Source organism: Mobula birostris, chromosome 21, assembly GCF_030028105.1.
Source record: "Mobula birostris isolate sMobBir1 chromosome 21, sMobBir1.hap1, whole genome shotgun sequence".
Taxonomy (NCBI): Eukaryota; Metazoa; Chordata; class Chondrichthyes; order Myliobatiformes; family Myliobatidae; genus Mobula; species Mobula birostris.
The window spans coordinates 25,805,048-25,828,734 of NC_092390.1; the positions used below are offsets into that span (position 1 = coordinate 25,805,048).

Consider the following 23,687-nt stretch of genomic DNA (forward strand, 5'->3'; position numbering starts at 1 on the left):
TCTCCACTATCGGATTTCTGAATAGTCCATGAACCAATTGACACTACCTTGTTATTTCTTGTCTGCATTATTTATTTACATTTTGTAATTTATAGTAATTTTTATGACTTGCACTCTACAGCTGCCACAAAACTACCAATTTCATGACATAAGGCAGTCATGATCAGATTCTAAGCACTTCCAGCAAATAGAAGCTACCACCCTTCCTTTCATGGCTACTGACTGTCTTTTAAGTAGCCATGTGCATTTCCCATAGTGAGCTTTCCTCTGCATGGTTGTGGAGCAGAGGTTCCAACCTTTTTTATGCCATGGACCAATATCATTAGGCAAGGAATCCTCAGAACTCAGGTTGGGAACCCCTGACATAGAGCAATGAAGTGCTGATACAGGCCCTTCCACCCAACCCGTCCATGTTGACCACTGTACCCATTCAGCTGGTCCCAATTTCCTGCAATCAGCCATATCCCTCTACGCCCCAACCCTCCATACACCTGTCCAAATGCTTCTTAAGTGATATTATTGTACCTAACAAGAGGAAATCTGCAGATGCTGGAATTTCAAGCAACACACATAAAAGTTGCTGGTGAACGCAGCAGGCCAGGCAGCATCTCTAGGAAGGGATACAGTCGACGTTTCGGGCCGAGATCCTTCGTCAGGACTAACTGAAAGAAGAGCTAGCAAGAAATTTGAAAGTGGGAGGGGGAAGGGGACCTCGGTTGTCTTAATGGACACTAACAATTAGGAAAGTTGGTAGGTTGACTGAAGCGAGATGCAAAGGTTCCAGTAGTTTATTTAGATAGGAAAACATAGGTAAGATGGAAATGGTCAATAAGCTCCGTAGCCAATTGAAGCGAGAAGCTAAGTTAACTAGCTCCGATGAGCGGGCAGAGAACTGAAAAGTTGACACTGCCTCGTTCCAGATATCATCTGACCTGCTCAGTACTCTTTTGTGTTTTAATTGATTTAATTTTGTTCATTTTGCTGCGTATATCGGCTTTGCAATTAAGTGCCGACAGTTCAGCACCGTCATTCTCCCGGACGTCCAACGTAACTCCTCATGATTGCCTTGGTTCCAAATAGTCAAGGTTTGCAACGACATCGCCACAGTTGATTCACCCCTTTCTGTCTTGCATCAGGAGAGAGGGGTCGCTGAGTACTTCCCACCCTCGGGCAGACCCCTCACAAAACAGCCATTTAAAAACAAGCAGGTGGAGCCCGAGGCTGAGTGACGAGCGGTGATTTGGCGAGCCCCGTCCACGGGTTGCACGCTCCGCCCTTGGTTACCCCGGAAGCTGAGGGGCGGAGGCGCGAGATTCGAATGTTGGCCCGGGCCCGGGGACGTTCCACGGCGCGAGGGATCGGCGGGATGGCGGCCGAGGCCAGGGTGAGTGGTGCCGAGCGCGGCCGTGACCGCTTGTTTAAACGCTTGAGCAGCCGGCTCCGAACCCGGCGGCCCGGGCTCGGTCGGAGCAAACTGCGGGCGGCCAAGCGCCCCAGTCAAAGGCTTTCTTCCCAGAGTCGGATCCTTCCCACTTCGGACCGTTCCCGTCCTCACGTCGCGGACACCGAGACAATGGTCGTCTCCGGGCTCTTCGTTCTTCCTTTATCTGATTGAGCTTTTTGCTGTCACCCTTTGTCCGCCTCTCGGTGTGTGATCATGTCGCAGTGAATTGGAACTAGGATACATTGAAAAACCTTTCTTGCATACTGATCATACATATCAAATCATTCCACAGTGCACTGAGATTGGACAACCAACAACAATGCAGAATTAAGTGTACAGCTACAGAGAAAGTGTAGTGCAGGTAAACAATAAGGTGCATAAGGGTCTGTTCCTGAAAGGTGGACAGACTAAAAGGGGTTTTCTAGCTTGTTGCAAACACGGGCTAAGAGATAGGGTAGTGGATAGAACCTGTATGCTCAACCTATATGGGACTTGATTCTGGAAGGTTTGTGCAGAATTCATCATCAAAATAATCTGGTCTAGGTCAGAAGAGACAGGTTTTCCATATGAGAACTAACTGGGGTGTGAGGTACTGTGGGATGTGCTTGGGCTAGAGAGTATGAGTAGTGTAGGGAGTGTTCATTCACTGTGAGATTTCACTCCAGAGCCTGACTTGAGCCCAGCAGAAATTAACAATTTCTTATTTTATGTTGAGTGTCTTCTTTGCTGGGGTTGTTTTCGGTTTTGCATGTTCAGGGCAGATTCTAATTTTATAAAAAGGAGAATGATGTTAGAATTGTCCAGCTGCTTTTGGTTTATCATTGCGATGTGTACCAAGATATAATAAAAAGCTTTTTGTGTGTTATTCAGGCAGTTCTTGCCACACAAGAACATTAAGGTAGTGAAAACAAAATAGGATGGAGAATATTAGTGTTGCAGCTACAGAGAAAGTACAGTGCAGGTAACAATGCAAGGGCCGTGACAAGGTAGATTTGCAGATTGAGTTTGTCTTTTGTCTAGCAACACACACAAAAAGTGCTGGTGAACGCAGCAGGCCAGGCAGCAGCTATAGGAAGAGGTACAGTCAACGTTTCGGGCCGAGACCCTTTGTCAGGACACTCACAGCTACCTGGAGTATTCCTCTTCTCACCCTGTCTCTTGCAAAAATGCCATCCCCTTCTCGCAATTCCTCCATCTCCGCCACATCTGCTCTCAGGATGAGGCTTTTCATTCCAGGACGAAGGAGATGTCCTCCTTTTTTAAAGAAAGGGGCTTCCCTTCCTCCACCATCAACTCTGCTCTCAAATGCATCTCCCCCATTTCACACACATCTGCTCGCACTCCATCCTCCCGTCACCCCACTAGGAATAAGGTTCCCCTTGTCCTCACCTACCACTCCACCAGCCTCCGGGTCCAACATATAATTCTCCGTAACTTCCGCCACCTCCAACGGGATCCCATCACTAAGCACATCTTTCCCTCCCCCTCCCCCCCCCCCCCCCGCCATGGTAGGGATTGCTCCCTAAGCAGCTCCCTTGTCCATTCGTCGTCCCCCCCATCCCTTCCCACCGATCTCCCTCCCGGCACTTATCCTTGTAAGTGGAACAAGTGCTACGCATGCCCTTACATTTCCTCCCTCACTACCATTCAGGGCCCCAAACAGTCCTTCCAGGTGAGGCGACACTTCACCTGTGAGTCGGCTGGGGTGATATACTGCGTCCGGTGCTCCCGATGTGGCCTTCTATATATTGGCAAGACCCGACGCGGGCTGGGAGACCGTTTCGCTGAACACCTATGCTCTGTCCGCCAGAGAATGCAGGATCTCCCAGTGGCCACACATTTTAATTCCACATCCCATTCCCATTCTGATATGTCTACCCACGGCCTCCTCTATTGTCAAGATGAAGCCACACTCAGGTTGGGGGAACAACACCTTATATTCCCTTTGGGCTCCAACCTGATGGCATGAACATTGACTTCTCTAACTTCTGTTAATGCCCCACCTCCCCCTCGTACCCTGTCCGTTATATATATATATATTTTTTTTTAAAATTATTATTAATATTTTTCTCTCTCCTTTTTCTCTCTTTGTCCCTCTCACTATACCCCTTATCCATTCTCTGGGCTTTATTACCCCCCCCCCTTGTCTTTCTTCCCAGACCTCCTGTCCCATGATCCTCTCGTATCCCCTTTGCCAATCACCTGTCCAGCTCTTGGCTCCATCCCTCCCCCTCCTGTCTTCTCCTATCATTTTGGATCTCCCCCTCCCCCTCCCACTTCCAAATCTCTTACTATCTCTTCTTTCAGTTAGTCCTGACGAAGGGTCTTGGCCTGAAACGTCGACTGTACCTCTTCCTAGAGATGCTGCCTGGCCTGCTGCGTTCACCAGCAATTTTTAATGTGTGTTGCTTGAAATTCCAGCATCTGCAGATTTCCTCGTGTTTTCATCTTTTGTCTGTTCAAGAGTCTGATAACAGCAGGGTAGAAGCTCTCTTTGAGTTCAGTGGTATGTGCTCTAGCACCTTTGCACCTCTTGCCTGAAAGGAGAAGGCAGGAGAGAGAGTGACCTGTGTGGGAGGGGTCCTTCATTATGTTGGGTGCTTCCCAAAGAAGCAGGAAATGTAGACAAAGTCATTAGAGATGAGGCTGGTTCTGTAAAATGGACAGTGTTGCAGTCTTGGGCAAAGCAATTGCTGTGATGCATCCAGGTAGAGCAGAGTGCAAGCCCTGTGGCTCATGATGTGCTAACCTTCTGACCTACTCTAAGATTAATCTAACTCCTCCCTCCCACATAGCCCTCCATTCTTCTATCATCGGTGTGCTATCTAAGTGTTTCTTAAATGTCCCTAATGGGTGTCATGGTAGCATTGTGGTTAGCACAACGCTTTACGGTTCCTGTGACCCGAGTTCAATTCCCGCAGCTGCCTGTAAGGAACTAGTACGTTCTCCCTGTGACTGCATTTGTTTCCTCTGGGTGCTCTGGTTTCCTCCCACAGTTAAAGATGTACAGGTTTGTAGGTTAATTGGCCATTGTAAACATTGGTCATTGTAAATAGTTCCATGATTGGGCTGAGATTAAATCGGGGGATTGCTAGGCAGCGCAGCTCGAAAGGCTGGAAGAGCCTATTCTGCAGTGTATGAAAATAAAGCGTCACCCTCTGCCACCAACCCTGGCAGGACATTCCACACACCCACTAACCTCTTGTGTTTAAAAATAACTTGCCGCTGAATCCCCTCCCTCCCCCATACGTCCCTCCAATCACCGTAAAGTAGGGTAAGATGCTTCCTACGTTGCATTTGTAAAAGTGGAGTGAGGGTGTGGTTTGGGGCCTTCTGGTGAACTCCTTTGTCGTTGTGACAAGTTGTCCTAACAGCCACAGTGACCCCACTGGCAAAGTCTGAAGGTTGTGTTTGCCGCATCTCCTCACAGTGGTTGTTTCGAGGAAGTGCCTGAGTGATACCAGGTGTTTTTTTGTGTGTGGCATGGGCTCTGGCAAATGCTTTTTGCTGTTCTCTCTCCTTGGCTAGCCAGAGCTTTCCACGTGTACAGTGAGGATACACAAGCTTGATGCCCCCTTGCCCCTTAGTTAGCAATGATAGTCCTGTTGTTGTTGGTCAGCAGGATCCTCTCCTTAATGTAAACTGAATCTTCCCTTACCTGCTGTAATAAACACTGAGCTTCTAACTACTGCTGGATTTCACCCCACTCTAGCCCATTCTCTCTATTGACCACAGGCCTCCAGTCTGAAAACAGCCCTCCATGGTCTCCTTTTGCATTATAACACCAAGCCAATTTATCCAGCTCACTAGCTTGCCCCGAATTCCATGTGATTTCAATTTCCAGACCAGTCTAAAGTCTGTGTTGCCAGTATCTACCACCCTGCTCTCTTGATCACCTCTTCAAAAAAAGATACTCAGTTCATGAGGCATAATTTCCCACTCTCAAAGCTGTTCTGACTACCCCCAGTCAGTCCTTGCCCATCAAATACAGATAAGTCCTGCCTATTCCTTTCAGTGATTTACTCACCACTGATGTTAAGCCCACCAGCCTGCAGTGTGTTGTTATTGTAGCACTTCTGAAACAAAGGCACATTATTGGCCACTTTCCAGTGTGTTGGTACCTCAACCTTGACGAACATTGATACGGATATGTCTGCCAGGGTCCCAACAATTCTTTTCCTTGCTTCCCACAGCACCCCAGGGTGCACTTAGTCATGCTCTGGAAATCAATCCACCTTTATGTACCTCAGGACTGCCAACATGACCTTCTCAGTTATGGTGATATTTCAGGACCTCACCATTCTTTTCCCTGAATTCCCTAGTTTCCATCAGCATTTGCAAATGATGGAAATATGCACCGAATGAAACACTTAGCTGAAGCGATGAATGTAGAACACTACAGCACGGTACAGGCCCTTTGGCCCACAAAGTCATGCTGATTTTTTTAAACCTAAATCTATCTATCTAATCTGCATAGTTCTCCATTCTTCTATCAATCTTGTGCCTATCTAAGAGTTCTTAAATACCCCTAATGTATCTGCCTCTACCATCACATCTGCAGGGCACTCCACACACCCACCACTCTGTCTAAACAAAAAAAAACTTCTGACATCCCCTCAATACTTTCTTCTAATTGCTTTAAGATTATGCCTCCTGGTATTTGCATGACAATATATAATTTTGGAAAGTACAACTAAATTATCTTGGGGCCATAATGATCCCAGTTGGCTTAAAGGAGGAGTTACATGGTGTGGAGAGGTTCTTGACATGTGAATTAAACATTCTCCCATCGCATTCTTCAAGCATTTCCATTCTCAGGTGTGTCACATGCTGAGGTGTTTTGCCGCATGATTCACAAAAGGCTAGAATGCAGATGCAGCAAGTGATTGGGTAAATTTTTTTTATTGATTGGGAAATTGAGTATTTAAAAATAAGGAAGAGTATGAAAGAAGGTACAGGAACCTCAAGGCCCACAACACCAGATTCAGGAACATTTGTTACCCCTCAACCATCAGGCTCTTCAACCAGAGGAGATGACTTCACTTGCCCCATCACTGAACTGTTCCCAAAGCTAATGAACTCACCTTCAGGGATTGTTCATCTCATGTTCTGGTTACTTATTGCTTTATTATTATTATTATTATTATTGTTATTACTACTATTTTCTTTTTCTTTTTGTGTTTACACAGTTTGGTTTTTTTGCACATCGGTTGTTGTCCATCCTGTTGGGTGTGGTCTTTTATTGATTCTATTGTGTTTCTTGTATTTACTGTGATTGCTCGTAAGAAAATGAATCTCAGGTGTTTATATGTACTTTGATACATTTACTTTGAAGTTATGCTTCATTTATTTTGACCTTTTATGAAATATCATCTGATGTGGTGTTGATCTCCTTATTTAAAGAAATATGTAAATACAGAGAACTAGTACTTGCTAAGGCAGGATTGTCAAATGCTAACATAAACATAATGTTCTAGTTGTGTATGTGTCAACATGGTATTCAATGTATTGGCACCATCTAGTGACGAACTGTTAATACTGCAGATGTTCAATTTTGTTGGAAGTGGATCAAGCAAGTTGAGCATTTTTCATTTCTGTCGTTACTGCCTAAGGGTTGGAAAGTTCCTATCACTTCTGTGAGAGACTGTTATAGTTCAGGTTTGTCATTCAACTCCACATATACCACTGTACAAAACAACATTCTAGACCAAGGTGCACAACACAGTGCATATAACTCACAGACACAACACGTAGGGAAATATTACTACTAGTAACTTAAATAAGATGCATTTGTTTCATAAGTAAAAAAAATTAAACAGCATAATGCTACTGGCATTTCATGTGTGATGAGACCTGGGTGGCAGGGAGTTCAGTAGTTTTACAGCCTGGGGGAAGAAGCTGTTTCCCATCCTAACCATTCCTGTCCTAATGCTAAAACCATATAACACTTACAGCATGGAAACAGGCCATCTCGGCCCTTCTAGTCCGTGCCGAACTCGTACTCTCACCTAGTCCCACCAACCTGCACTCAGCCCATAACCCTCCATTCCTTTCCTGTCCATATATCTATCCAATTTAACTTTAAATGACAACATTGAACCTGCCTCAACCACTTCTGCTGGAAGCTCGTTCCACACAGCTACCACTCTCTGAGTAAAGAAGTTCCCCCTCATGTTACTCCTAAACTTTTGCCCTCCAGCTCTCAACTCATGTCCTCTTGTTTGAATCTCCCCCATTCTCAATGGAAAAAGCCTATCCACGTCAACTCTATCAATCCCCCTCATAATTTTAAACACCTCTATCAAGTCCTCCCTCAACCTTCTATGCTCCAAAGAATAAAGACCTAACTTGTTCAACCTTTCTCTGTAACTTAGGAGGTGAAACCCTGGCAACATTTTAGTAAATCTCCTCTGTACTCTCTCAATTTTATTGACATCTCTCCTATAATTTGGTGACCAGAACTGTACACAATACTTCAAATTTGGCCTTACCACTGCCTTATACAATTTCAACATTACATCCCAACTTCTATACTCAATGCTCTGATTAATAAAGGCCAGCATACCGAAAGCTTTCTTCACCACCCTATCCACGTGAGATTCCACCTTCAGGGAACTATGCACCATTATTCCTAGATCCCTCTGTTCTACAGCATTCTTCAATGCCCTACCATTTGCCATGTATGTCCTATTTTGATTAGTCCTACCAAAATGTAGCACCTCACATTTTTCAGCATTAAACTCCATCTGCCATCTTTTAGCCCACTCTTCTAACTGGCCTAAATCTCTCTGCAAGCTTTGAAAACCTACTTCACTATCCACAACGACACCTATCTTAGTATCATCTGCATACTTGCTAATCCAATTTACCACCCCATCATCCAGATCATTAATATATATGACAAACAACATTGAACCCAGTACAGATCCCTGAGGCACACTGCTACACACCCTCCTCCAATCTGACACACAGTTATCCACCACTACTCTCTGGCGTCTCTCATCCAGCCACTGCTGAATCCATTTTACTACTGATATTAATGCCTAATGATGCTATAGTACCCTGCATGATAGCAGGGAGTCAAAGAGGTTGTTGATGGGATGGGAGGAATCATTGACCCTGCGTGTACAGTGCTCCTGATGAATATCTGGGTGGAAGAGAGATCCTGATGATCCTCTCAGCAGTCCTCCCAATCCTTTGTAGGGACTTGTGCTGAGATGCCTTGCAATTCCTGTACCAGATGCAACTGGCCAGAGCACTCCCGATGGTGCTGCTGTAAAAATTGGTTAGAATGGAGGGGTGAGTGTGTCCTCACTCACCTCAGTCTCTTCAGGAAGTGGAGATGCTGCCGTGCTTTCTTGACCACAGAGGTGGAGTTGAGGGAATCTATGTGCCCTCCCAGAAACCTGGTTCTCCTAACTTCCTCCCCAGATGAGCCATGACTGTTGGTACAGCGAAGAGTGTTCAGCCTGCATCTTCCCGAAGTCCACAATCATCTCCTTAGTCTTATCCACATTGAGATTCAAGTTGTTGTTACTCCAGCTGCTCTGTTTCCTCTTTGTAGGTTGTCTCATCATCGTTGTTATTGAAGTTTCCACTTCAGGAGGAAAATAAAAGTACTGTAGATACTGGTATCTGCAAATAATAACATTAGAAAATGCTGAAAACACAATTAAGGTCAGGTGGCATCTGTGGAAAGAGGAAGTGAATTTCAGTGCTCTCTCCACTCTGCTTCAATGATCTCTCGGAGTCCCAGAAACCAATGACTCGACACACCTGATTCTCATAACATTTAAGTATCTAAATGAGCACTTTGTGATGAAATGTTGGTAGGTGGATACTAGGTGGCTGGAATGGACCAAGCAGGGTGAAGGGGCTGTTTCTGTGCTAGATGATTATAAAGTCTGTCTTCACCAACACACTCCTCAAGCAGCCTATGTTCTTCTAACTGAAGTTATTTAGTACTGAGTTGGGGTCAGTTTTTATGCTGTTGCATCTGTTGGGAAACCCTGCGTGAATTTCAAAGCGGAAAAGTGGCAGCCAGTTGCTTTAGACTAGATTTTATGGGAAGTTCCACTTTATTAAAATATTTAATTCATTTCAAGATCTCTTACGATAACAATTTACCATCTGAGGATGTCCATATGAGCATGTCAAGTTACTGGTATTAGTGGTAAAGGGCAAAACAATTATGGGTCTGCAATGTAGTACTTGTGTTTGGCTAAAAAGGTTTAATTTTACTGTAAATCTGGTGCCTTTATTTGTGCATCAGTAATTCTGGCATCAGACATCTAGAAAATATGAAATAATCTTGCTCAATGTCAAGCTATTGTGCTGACAGTTATTCCTGGGTTCTGAGCTACACAAATAACAGTTTGATTGAATTTTTGTGCCAACGCTAAAAAGACTCTTGCATAGAAGTTAACTTATTGTCTCCCAGGATAAATGCTATTGAAGAATTGATGAGCTATACAAATGGAGTCTACATTTCTGCCGTCTGCTGGAATCTATATTTCCGTAGTCATGGTCTGAATCTTAGATAGGTACATGGATGATAGGAAAATGGAAGGCTATGTAGGAGACTTGATCTCAGAGTAGGTCAGCACAGCACCGTGGGCTAAAGAGCCTGTACTTTGCTGTAGTGTTTCATGTTCAAAACCCTTCTTACATTGTAACATGATCCATTCAAGTACTTAAATATTAGAATTTGTATGTGAATTTAAATCCTAACACATTGCTCAAAAAAGAAAAGAGGTGTTCTCTCTTTATCCCAGCTAATACTTTTCTCTCAAATATCACAAGGATTGATAATCTAATTGATAGCTGTTTTCCTTGCTGCACCTGCTACTGTTGGCTCCCTAATAAGAAGAGGTAACTCGGGCCCTGAAGGCGTGATGCGATAGCTCCCCATTGAGTAAAGTGTTCCACACTCTAGCTAGTTTCATGCAGGGATACAGCTCCTGTGATCTTGACTCCTTCCAGCCATGCTTTTATTTTGGCTGGATGGCAACGTGGCCACATTTGTTTCAAGGTTAGTTCAGTTAGAGCGGCTACCCGAAGATTCCATCTTGATCTGAGTGAAGGGTGGTGGTCTGTGTGCAATTTGCATGTTCTCCCTATGAACTTGGGTTTTCTTCCACATCCCAGAGACTGGTTGGCCACTGTTAATTGCCCCATGTGTGTAGTTGTGTGACGGGAATGTAGCGAGAACAGAACAGGATTAGTGTGTGATGAATGTAAATGGGTGCTTGCTATAAGTGTGGACCAAATAGCCAAATTGCTCCATCTCTCTTGGCTCCACACATAGATTACCATTCTGATCTTCCAGAGGACCAATTTTGTCTGTTGCAATCCTTTTGCTTTAAATGTATCTGTAGAATCCCTTAGTATTCTCCGTCACCTTGACTACTGGGGCAACCTCTTGCCTTGTTTTAGCCATCTGATTTCTTTAAGTGTTCTCTTGCATTTTTTATACTCCATAAGCACCTCATTTGGTGCTAACTCCTTGTACCTGCTACGCACCACTTTTTTTTCTTAACCAATATCTCTTGAAAACCAGGGATCCCTAAATCTGTTATCTTGACCTTTTATTCTGACTGGCACCTGCAAGATTTGTACTCTCAAAATGTCACTTTTGAAAGCCTCGCACTTACCAAGTACACCTTTGCTGGAAAACAGCCTGTCCCAATCCACACTTGCCAGATCCTTTCTGATACCGTTAAAATTGGCCTTTCTCTAATTTAGAATCTCAGCCTGCAGACCAGACCTATCTTTTTGCATATTTACTTTGAAACTAATGGCATTATGATCTCTAGGTGTAAAGTGTTCTCCTACACAAACTTCTGTCACCTGCCCTGCCTCATTCCCTAATGGCATACTCTCTCATTGAAACTTCTATGTACTGATTAAGGAAACTTTCCTAAACACATTTGATGAACTCCGTCCCATCTCATCCTTTTACGGTAAGGGAGTCCCAGTCAATACGTGGAAAGTTAAAATCACCCACCATAACAGCCTTTTTTTCTCTTGTAACAGTATGCGATCTGTCTACAAATTTGTTCCTATATATTATAGCCCATTTAACATGGTCATACCTTTCTTATTCCTCAGTTCCATCCATAACACTTTACTAGTTGAGTTCTCTAGTCTGTCCTGACTGAACACTGCCATGACATTTTCCCTGATAGTAACGCCACTCCTCCTCTAGTCCCTCCTGCTCTGTGGCATCTAAAACAGCGGAACCCCAGAATATTGAGCTGCCAGTTCTGTCCTTCCTGTAACCAAGTCTCACTAATAGCTACTCTTGTAATGTGCCGATAAGGGGCCTCACATTCAGATGGCTATGTTTAGGACTATCGTTGAATTCGTGGAGGTTACGGAGGACTGGCTGGAGTATGAGGAAAGGTTAGGACACTTTTCCTGTGCTAATGGAATTACTGAGGAGGCTAAGAAGCACTCTGTTCTCCTGAGTGTGTGTAGGGCAAAGACTTACAAGCTAATGAGGAATTTAGCCACACCGCGGAAACCGGGGAACATTCCATATGATGAACTGGTCAAGCTCGTGGGGAACCACTACAATCTGAAACCTGTGATAGTCCAAAGGTGTAAGTTTCACAGCCATTTCAGGAAGCCAGGTCAGTCTGTGACCAATTTTGTGGCCGAGCTTCGGCAGCTGTCGGAGCATCGCGATCTCGGGGCGGTGTTGGATGACATGCTCTGTGATAGATTGGTATGCGGCATTAATAATGACAGCATACAATGCCAGAAAACCCCACCGTTGACTTTCAAGAAAGCCTTGGAGATTTCCCAAAGCATGGAGATGGCTGCTAATACTGTCAAGGATATCGTGAAAGAACATGGGGGGGGGGGGGGGGCGCAATCGGCGGCAGTGCACCAAGTCAGGAGGGAGACTGGTAAACAGGCAAAGCGGGTGGAATGTTTCTGGTGTGGAGGGACGTACTATGCAAATGATTGCAAATTCAAAGCCACTGTCTGCCATGCTTGTAGCAAAAAGGGACATTTAGCTTAAAAAGTGCAGAAGTTCAAAGGGTAAGATTAAGCCTGGGCAGGGGAAAGCTCAACAGGCTCAGGCAGCCACACACCATCTAGAAGAAGCAGATGAAGAGGCAGTGTGTGCCTACAACATGTTTGGAGTGGAAACGGATGAGGAACCACCTGAACCATATTATGCCACAGTCATTGTCAGGAAAAAGGACATTGAGTTTGAGATTGATTCAGGGGCTACTACATCGGTTATTAGTGAGGAGACCTACAGGAAGACATGGAGATCCAACCTGCCTCCCATTAGACGGTCAAAGCTCAAATTCAGGACCTATATGGGGCAGGCCATACCTCATTTAGGGGTGTTATATGTGGACATTTCAGCTGGGGGTCAGAAGACTGATGCCAGGCTAGTGATAGCTAAGGGCAGGGAGCCTAGTCTTTTGATTCGCAATTGGCTTCGCAAAATCTGGCTTAACTGGCATGAAATTAAGTATGCATACACGACGGAGGACATTCTGCAGTGGTACAGTGACATTTTCAGGGACGAGCTAGGAGCACTGAAGAGCGTGACAGTGAAACTCCATGTCGACCCTGAGGCTACAACATGTTTTTTAAACCCAGGTCGGTGCCCTATGCCATGAAAGGCAAAGTCGAGGAGGAGCTGGAACGTTTACAGAGGCTGGGCATCTTTGAGCCCGTCCAGTTTTCAAGGTGGGCGGCTCCCATTGTTTCAGTTTTGAAGGCAGACAAAACGGTGAGGATATGTGGGGATTATAAGCTTACGGTGAATCAGGTCTCTAGGCTGGACGAGTACCCATTGCCATGGGTGGATGACCTGTTTGTGACCCTGTCAGGGGGTAAGCTGTTCACAAAGCTGGACATGAGTCACACCTACCAACAGCTGCTGCTCGATGAGGATTCAAAGGAGTACGTCACAATTAATACGCACAAGGGATTATTCAAGTACAATCACCTGGTGTTTGGAGTGGCGTCCAGCCCTGCCATTTTTCAAAGGGCAATGGACACTTTGCTGTAGGGGATTCCGCACGTAGCAGTGTACCTTGATGGTATTTTGATCACGGGGGTTACGGAGGTGGAGCATCTGGCTAATTTAAAACGGGTGCTGAAGAGGCTCTTAGACGCAGGGCTGTGGTTGAAACATGGAAAATGTGTGTTCCTGGCATTGAGTGTGACTTACCTGGGACACAAGATCACAGCTGAGGGGCTTTGTCCTGTGGAGGACAAAGTGAGAGCTATTAAGGAAGTCCCAAGCCCTAAGACCGTCACGAAACTCAGATCATTTTTAGGCATGGTGAATTATTATGGCAAGTTTCTTCCTGACCTCTCAAGGGTTTTGACCCCACTGTATAAGCTGCTTCACAATGACACTAAGTGGCCGTGGGGTGAAAAGCAGGAGAAAGCTTTCAAGGAAGTGAAAGAACTTCTCCACTCAGCGAAGCTGCTTGTTCACTGTGACCCAGACAAGGAGATCACCCTTGCATGCGATGCCTTGCCCTATGGATTCAGGGCAGTTCTCTCACATGTAATGGAAGACCATTCAGAGAAGCCTATTGGTTTTGCTTCACATACCCTGACAGCTGCTGAGCAGGGATATCCACAGCTAGACAAAGAAGGTCTGGCCATTATTTTTGCGGTCAAACGCTTTCATCTGTACCTTTATGGATGCGTATTTACAATTTATACGGACCATAAACCACTGATGAGCCTGTTCAGTGAGACTAGATGCATCCCACCGCTAGCCTCAGCCAGGATACAGCGTTGGGCTCTTACATTGTCAGCCTACCAGTATACTATAGTGTACAGAACGGGTGGGGATAATGCAAACGCCGATGCTCTGAGTCGACTACCTTTACCTGAGACACCTGCTACTACGTATGTGCCTCCAGAAACTGTGTTTTCATTGGATCGGCTGTCAGAGACACCTGTAAAGGCAACCTAGATCAAGCAGTGGACAGAGAGGGACCCAGTCCTGTCCCAAGTCAAGAGTTTTCTTTTACAAGGTTGGCCCAGTGTCGTGGAAGGAGAGGTAAAGTCATGCACCCAATGTCAGACTAATCAGAATATGCCACCACCAGCTCCTTTGCACCCATGGGAGTGGCCAGACCACCCCTCGTCTAGGCTACATTTGGACTTTGCTGGCCTTTTTATGGGGCAGATGTTTCTTGTAATGGTAGATGCACATTCTAAATGGATCGAAGCTCACGTCATGAGCAACATCACAGCCCCCTCAACCATAGACAAACTCAGGCGAGTGTTTGCGGTCTACGGGTTGCCTGACACCGTGGTCACTGATAATGGCCCAGCATTCACCAGTGAGATGTTCAGTGAGTTCATGCAGCAGAATGGCATTCATCACATTCGGACGGCCCCTTTCCACCCAGCCTCCAATAGTTTGGCTGAGCAGGCTGTTCAGACAGTGAAGGAAGGCATGTAGCGGATGACAAGGGACTCTCTTAGCATTCAGCTTTCACGTTTCCTGTTTAAATACTGCCTCACGCCACAGACTACAACTGCCCACACTCCAGCAGAGATGCTGATGGGGTGTAGGCCCAAGTCAAGATTGGACCTGCTGCACCTGGACATGAAAGCAAAAGTGGAGAGAAAGCAGGAAAAGCAGAAGGAGGGACATGATCAACATGCACGAGAGAGGCAGTTAAAACCAGATGACAATGCCTATGTGAGAAACAAAAAACTCTCACCAGTGGTGCCTGCTGGGTCACTGGGGGTAGTGCGCAGATCACAGCGCACTCGTAAACCTCCTGACAGACTGAATCTTTGATGGAACAGTTTCTTTTTTGTTGTTAGATTGAATGTTGAATCTGTCATGTTTTCTGGCTGTTTTCCATTGGTAAACTGTTGCTGAGATACGAGTATAAATTTTCAGGAGTACGCAAGTTAATAACACCACTGTTTTTATTTCCTAGTTTTTACATTTGGGGAATGTTGGATTTTAAAGGGGGAGAAGTGTTGTAATGTGTGCAATATTAAAAGTAAGTTAATACTAATTAGGATAATGGGGGGGGGGGGTGCAGTTTAACTTCCATTCTTTTTACTTCTGGTGCTTTGTATATAGTGTTCCTGCCATGCCATACGGGTTCTGAAAGCCTCTGTATGTACATAATGGCTTTGACGTTTGACATAAAGTTGTTTCTTTGGGCATGAAGTTGTCGAGTGTGCTTTTTCAAAGTAGAAGTTACCACAGCTACAATATCATGATTTCATGTGTTGACCCATGCCCTGAGCTCATCTGCCTTTCCTGTGTTACTTCTTCCATTGAAATATACATAGTTCAAGACATTGGCCAGTCCATGTTCAACCTTTTTCTTTCTGACTTTGTCTGAGGTCTTAACAACACTTCTCTCCACAACCTCTCCACTATCTGTTCTGGCACTCTGATTCCCATTCCCCTGCAACTCTAGTTTAACCTCTCCCCACCCCCAGTGTAGCTATTACGTAACGTTTTCCTTTATCTGGACTAAGACTTTCAATGTCTGGGGGGGAAAAAAACAGTTCACTTAGCCATTGGCATTCCTGGGTGTCAACTTCTCTGAAGAGTTATCCGAAACCCAACATATTGATTCAGCTATGAAGAAGGCAATCCAGCAGCTATGTTTCAAGACTAGCAAATATCTACAGATGTGCCATGGAGAGCATTCATCACCATCTGGGATGGAGGGGCCAAAGCATAGTTTTGGAAAAAGCTGCAAAAGGTTGTATCCGTCAATAAGAACCCCCATCAACTGAAACATTCTGTCTTCTCATTACTGCCATTACAGAGGAGGTGCAGAGTTCAAAGATGCACATACTTAATGATTTAGGAACAACATCTTCCCCTCTACCATCAGACGTCTGAATGGACTATGAATCAACCCATGAACACCATCTCACTAATATTTGCTCTCTTTGCAATACTTATTTGATTTATGTTCAGCTGTAGCTGGTATGGCTACAGCTGAACATCTTGACCATGTCTGCATGCTTTAATGCTTTTGAGTTACTGCCACATGATTGGCGATTAGATGTTTGCATTAACAAGCAGGTGTAAATAATAGAAGCCACAGTGTATATTTTTATTGTGATTTATGGTATATTTTATGTATTGCACTGTAATGCTGCTGCAAAACTACGAATTTCACGAAATATGTCAGTGATAATAAACTGGATTCTGATTCTAATCATCTAAGAAGTTCCTATAGTCAGTGGAAATGTTGGTGAAAGGCTTTTAAAAGGAAAAACTAATAAAGTTCCCATTGCATGCCATAGTATTTGATCTGAACCGTTACTGATTGTTGTTCCTAATCCAAGTCTGATCCTTTAGATTGTTGTTGTCAATGGAAATCCACACAAATTGTACTGACTTTTAAACTGTCAAAGACGGTGACAGCTGCCAATAAATTTCAGGATTTTCAGGTTTTTGTTTAAATAATATATTGCATTAGAGCAAAACATTGATGTTTGAAATATAATGTTTCGAGCTTGATGGTGTGGACTGAGCTTGAAAATTTACAAGTGCCTGCACAGTATACCGTACCTTCTGACACATTTATAGCAAGATGTGTGAAAATCTTTTCTGCGACTAAAGAAATGTGCTATGGATGATAGATGAGAGTGGGAAAACTCCAACACGGAATACCAATCACAATTTATTGATCAGCCTTTGCTCAGTGAGTACTTTTAGGATAGGAAGATTGATAGTCTATCCTGATTCTCCACTGCAGTACTTAGTATGCTGGAATTTCGGAAGTGCCACCTTTAAGTCAAAATCTAAAACCTCGGCTCCCTCAGATAAACGTAAAAGGTCTGATCACCGATGATGTGGGTGGTGGTTGTTCCTCTCTGCGCCTTGTGGCACATCGGAAGGCAACTTTGCTGTTTCTTTAGCATTTTTCTGTTTTTTTTATGAGATTGAGTTGCTAGTTCAACAATCAACCTAGCACGGATGGAAAGCATGCAAGGAGCTGGCCGGATTTGAACCGGGCCCTCTCCCCTCGAAGTCTGGCGCGGATGCCATCACACCACTGGTCAGCTGATGATGTGGGTAATGATAGGTTAAACAAGCTAGAGCTTTTCTCTTTGGAGCGGAGGATGAGAGGTGACTTAATAGAGCTGTACAAGATGATGAGGCGTAGATTAAGTGCATAGCCAGAAACTTTTTATCCCCCAGACAGAAATGGCCACCATGAGGGGGCATAATTTTATGGGGAATGGAGGGAAGTATGGGGGGGGTGGATATCGGAGATAGGTTTTATTTACATAGAGAGGGGTGGGTGCATGGAACACACTGCCAAGGTGGTGGTCCAGGAAGATTTGTAGAAGGCTTTCAAAAATGCAGAGACAATTCTGAGTGAGGTTTAGGCGACATCAGATGCACATCAACTCTAGCAGTGTGTGCAAGACATTACTTCCTACCAGCGAACTCCAATTGCATGAATGGCAGCAATGTTTCACTACCAGATGAGCTCAACACCTATGCTCGCTTAGAAAGGGAGAATATAACTATGGCTGTGAAGATCCCTGCTGCACCTGGTGACCCTGTGATTTCTATCTTGGAGGCCAATGTTAGGCTGTCTTTAAGGAGCGTGAACCCTCAGAAGGCAGCAAGCCCTGATGGAGTACCTGGTAAGGGTCTGAAAACTTGTGCCAACCAACTGGTGGGAGTATTCAAGAACATTTTCAACCTCTCACTGCTACAGTCGGAAGTTCCACCTGCTTCAAAAAGACAAATATTACACCAGTGCCCAAGAAAAGTAGTGTGAGCTGCCTTAATGACTACCGCCCAGAGGCACTCACATCTATGGTGATGAAATGCTTTGAGAGGTTGGTCATGGCTAGAATGAACTCTTACCTCAGCAAGGACCTGGACTCACTGCAATTTGCCTATCACCATAATAGGTCTACAGCAGACACAATTTCAATGGCTCTTCACATGGCCTTAGATCATCTGAACAGTACAATGCTGTTCGTTGACTGTAGCTCAGTGTTTAGCACCATCATTCCCACAGTTCTGATCAATAAGCTACAGAATCTGGGCCTCTGTATCTCCCTCTGAAATTGCATTTTCAACTTCCTAACTAGAAGACTACAATCTGTGCAGATTGGTGATAATATATCCTCCTTGCTAACGGTCAGCACTGGTGCACCTTGGGTGTGTGCTTAGCCCACTTCTCTACTCCCTCTATACCCGTGACTGTATGGCTAGGTATTGCTCCAATACCATCTATAAATTTGCTGATGATACAACCATTGTTGGTAGAATCTCAGATGGAGCTGAGGGGGCGTACAGGAGCGAGATATACCAGCTAGTTGAGTGGTATCGAAGCCACAACCTTGGACTCAATGTCAGTAAGACGAAGGAGCTGAATGTGGACTTCAGGAAGGGTAAGATGAGGGAACACAAACTAATCCTCATAGAAAGATCAGAAGTGGAGAGAGTGAGCATTTTCAAGTTCCTGGGTGTCAGGATCTCTGAGGATCTAACTATGTCCCAACATATCAATGCAACTATAAAGAAGACAAGACAGCAGCTATGTTTCATTAGGAGATTGAGGGGATTTGGTTTGTCAACTGAAACACTCAAAAATTTCTATAGATGTACCGTGGAGAGCATTCTGATTGGCTGCATCACTGTCTGGTATGGGGTGGCTACTGCACAGAACTGAAAGAACCTGAAGAAAGTTGTAAGATTAGCTCAATCTAGGGTAGTAGCCTCCTTGGTATCCAAGACCTCTTCAAGGAGTGGTGCTTCAGAAAGGCGACGTCCATTATTAAGGACCTCCTTCACCCTGGGCATGCCCTCTTCTCATTGTTACCATCAGGAAAGAAGTAGAGAAGCCTTAAGGCACACACTCAGCCATTCAGGAACAGCTTCTTCCCCTCCGCAATACGGTTCCTAAATGAACATTGAATCCATGAACACTACCTCACTTCTTTTAATATATATAATTTCTGTTTTTGCACTTTTTAATATATTCAATATATACATATATAGTTACTGTAATTGATTTACTTACTTTTTCTTTCTATATTATCAAGTATTGCATTGTACTGTTGCTGCTAAGTTAACAAATTTCTCGACACATGCCGGTAATAATAAACCTGAGTCTGAGACATATTAAGGACATTTAATAAACTCTTCAATAGCCACATAGATGATAGAAAACTGGTGGGTTACATAGGAGGGAAGGATTAGATTAAAATTACAGTATGTTAAAATGCTTGGCACAACCTTGTGGGGCAAAAGGTCTGTATTATGCTGTAATGTTCTATGTTAATATTTATTCCTTGCCTAACATTACAGTTCGGCTATTAACACCCTGCACTTTGTAGGAATTTCCTGCATGTAATTTGGCTGCAATAATGCATTTGCCACAGTGTTTCAGTGTGTATAGAATTGGTTATAAAATGTTTGAGTTCTGAGTTTGGGAAAGGTGCTAAATAAATGCAAGTCTTTCTCATTCTGCCTATTTTCTTGTTACCTCCTTGTAGGTTTCCGATATTCAAGAAAAAATCGACTTTGAAAGTCGGATGCGGGAAGGGACTTGTAAACTTCTTGCCGTGTCCACTCAGCGGGATCAGGTGCTACATGCTGCCAAAAATCTGCTGACGTGCAGTGCTCGCATCATCCGTTACAGGGCCGAGTTGCAGAAGCACTCAGAAGGCCAGATCCTGGCCAAGGTGTCAGGGAGGTATGTTGGAACTGAACATCTTTTAGATTTATTCTCTGTTTGCTGTTTGTTTCTTTATTTGACTTTTCTTCAAGCAAAGATAAGTTTTATTTGTTACATGTGCATTGAAAAATATGGTGAAATGTGTCATTTGCAATAATGAACAACACAGTCCGAGGATGTGCTGGGGGACAGTCCATGAGTCGCCGTGTTTCAGGTGTCAATTTAACATGACTACAGCTTACTGACCCTAATCTGCCTGTCTTTGAAATCTGGGAGGAAACCAGAGCACAGGGAAACAAACCCATGTGGTGACTGAGAGAATGTACAAACTCCTTATAGAAAGCTGCAAAAATTGAACTGTGATCACTGACACTGTTAAATGTTGCACAAGCCACTAATGTGCTCGTGCAACATTAATATGTCACCCTGTGCATTGATGTGCATTTACAGCTTTCACATGATTTCAGAAAAAGCCCAAGTAACTGCCTTAAAACACGTTCAAGATGTATTGCCCTAATGGATATTTTATGTAACAAATACTACTTTATTTTTGCTGAACTAGTATCTGTGTGAAAGCTTCCAACCTCGCCTCCATCCTGAATATTGTAGATAAAGGATGCTATTTGAAGCTATGTATGTTTGAAAATGTATACTATTAAAAGCCAAGCAATATATCTGAAAAGTACAATCTGTTTGATGTTTCAGAAAAGGAATGCTGCTTTCAGACAACTTTTTTTTAAATAAAATGTGCCTCCAGGGCTAACTTGCTTAATGCCAGTGAAACAAATATCCCTTTATTCTTGAAGTATTGAAAAAAGGCCTTATGTAATTGCAGTATTGTGACTTGTTGGGAATGGCACATCTCATAAAAGTTGTAAAGAAATGCATCTACAGTATAAAATGGTGCAGCACTGCAGCTTTGAGCTGTGTTTTAATAGCCCGCCCTTTCTAGTTAATATTCTTGAAGTTATGCTTAGTATTTAGGCCATAAGATATAGGAGTACATTTGGGCCATTCAGGCCATCTTGTCTGCTCTACGGTTCAATCATGATTTCTTTTTCTTTCCACAGGTCTTCGGACACTGAGACAAAAGAGCGTGTGCCATGTTCTGGAAAAGTTGCAATATCTGGTGCTTTTATTTATTCCACATCTTGATTTACTTTACTTCTCTGGTTACAAAGGTCTCTATATGAATGCCAGGGTCGTGCTTCATCCCATGCACTGCTCCCACGTGCCTTTGATGTTTGATACAGCACAGAACGGGCCCTTCTAACCCTTCAAACTGCACCACCCAGCAAACCCGATTTCACCCTAACCTAATCATGGGACAATTTACAATGACCAGTTAACCTACCCAGTATGTCTTTGGAGTGTGGGAGGGAACACAGGGTGGACATACAGACCCCTTTACAGATGATGCTGATATTGAACTCTTGACGCCACAGTAGCACAGTGGTTAGCACAATGCTATTATATGTCCCTGAGGCAATGGTTTCAGTGTTGTCCTGGCTAACTGTCCATCCTTATCTCCATAAGCAAGTTAATCTGAAACCCTGTATCCTAACTTGCAGAGCCTTCTTTACCTAGTAGCCCTGTATTCACTGATCTGTTTGCTCTTGGTTACCTCAATGCTTGCCTTTGTGCTCCAGCTTCTGCATAGGCTCACCCCTTCCTAATCTCAGGTCTGCAATCCTTGGACATATTGGCCCTCATTCCATTTGGGCCTCCTGTGCATTTCCCCATTCACTCCACTAATTCCTGCCCTGCAGTCAGCTATCCAGGCAACAAACACTTGAATTCTTTCTCTAAGCCTCTTAGCATCTGTCTTCAAGAATATTGTATAAACCTACCTTCGTCATCAAATCTCTGGTCAACTGACCCATTGTCCTCTCCTACAATGCAATTTGGTGCACAAGTGCAGTTTGAACTGTATGTTAATAGCTCGCCCTTTCCAGCTAGTGACAATGACTGTCTGATCTCTCTCCTCTGAACCAATTTGGGATATCTTTCATGTTAGAGATACAATACAAGTACATCTTAATCATTTTGATATTTTCCCCACCTGATGTTTTTGGTAGTAATGTTGTTTGTACTTTTGTTTCTAAATATCCCAGTAATATTGTCAGGCACTGATCCCCGTTCACACAGTGCTACAGGGAAAATGACCATCGGCATTGTAATGTGGCTTCCAGTTGCTGTACCCCATGAGGCCACCGTTGACTGCTGTTACTGACGTATATAATTGATGCTTCCTATTGTACATTGACACTCTCCAACTACTGGTAGTGCACCAGTATCCCAGATTTTGTGAGATTCCTCGATCATGTAAAATTTGTCTAAAGTTGATCTACAGATTTCTTCATTTATTCCATTGTGTTTTGTGATTATAAAGAGCCAATACATTCTTGCTGTTGTAGGTATCCGAATTCCATTAATGTGGAAAGACTCGGATCACTTTAACTACCGTGGCAGTAAGTAATTAAAACTATCATTTGTGTTTGACACTTATCTCTTCCTGATCTATTTTCTGGCACTAATCTCACCCTCTTGTATTGTAGGGAGCCAGCGCTTTGCTGTGTTCTGCCTCCTGAAGATTGAAGCTCAGATTTTTGACACAGAGATGGTCATCGTAGATAAGGCTCTCACTGACATCTGCTTTGAGGATTTGATGATTTTGTGAGTACTTTTAATATGTTTCTACTTCACTTATCTACAGTATGAGCCATAAACAAATTAAGGGAAATATGTAGTTTAATTTCTATTTTGTACATTTTCAAGAAGGAAAGATCTGCATTTGTATCCCACTTTTCACAATTTCAGGATAACTGAAAATCCAGCCAGGGAGCCATTAAGGGACTGTCACTGTTTATACGTAGAAAACACAGAGACCCATCTATGCATAGCAGGATCCCAGAAAAAGAAGTGGCAGAGTTGACCAGGTTATTTGTTTTAGGGGTTGTTTGAAGGGTGAATAAGTGGTAGGTCACTGGGAGGATCTCTACTACTATTCCTCCATGAGTAGCAAGATGGAATCTTCTATGCCTCCCAGTAAGATGGAGTTTAGCATGATTTGAGTATTCTTATTCCTTAGTGTGTTTTTTTTTAAAAAGGAAAGAATCTCTTAAATTGTTGGAAGAGAAGGGGATAAGAGACGAGCATCAATTCTCATGCAATAAGTGCATAAAAACATGCTGGAAGTAACACCAGAAAGACCTAAAAAAATAATAAGTGTCTTACACTTAGAGATACATCAGTTACAGGCCCTTCTGCCCAACAAACCCACACTGCCCAATTGGACCCATGTGACCAGTTAACCTACCAACCCATAAATATTTGGAATGTGGAAGGACCCAGAAGAAGCTCACGCAGTCACGGGGAGACTATACAAACTCCATACAGATAGCAGCAGGAATTGAACCCAGTCATGAGCACTGTAATGGCATCACGCTAATCTCCACTCTACAGTGACGCCCAGGGCAACCACAGCACGGAACTCTTTGCTGAGTGAAAAGCATATAGTTTACAGAAAGAACTTTTTGGCCTCAACACTA

General features: G+C 43.8%; 1 protein-coding gene across 1 annotated transcript; it reads left to right on the forward strand.

The window, feature by feature from the left end:
• Positions 1 to 1,354: 1,354 nt before the first annotated feature.
• LOC140185913 (rhotekin-2-like) lies at positions 1,355 to 22,816 on the forward strand. The gene is made up of 5 exons (XM_072239714.1): positions 1,355 to 1,384; positions 19,955 to 20,154; positions 21,207 to 21,265; positions 22,554 to 22,607; positions 22,695 to 22,816. Exons 1-5 carry the CDS (start codon positions 1,367 to 1,369, stop codon positions 22,814 to 22,816), a joined length of 453 nt encoding a protein of 150 aa, XP_072095815.1. The 5' UTR covers positions 1,355 to 1,366.
• The last annotated feature ends 871 nt before the right edge of the window (positions 22,817 to 23,687 follow it).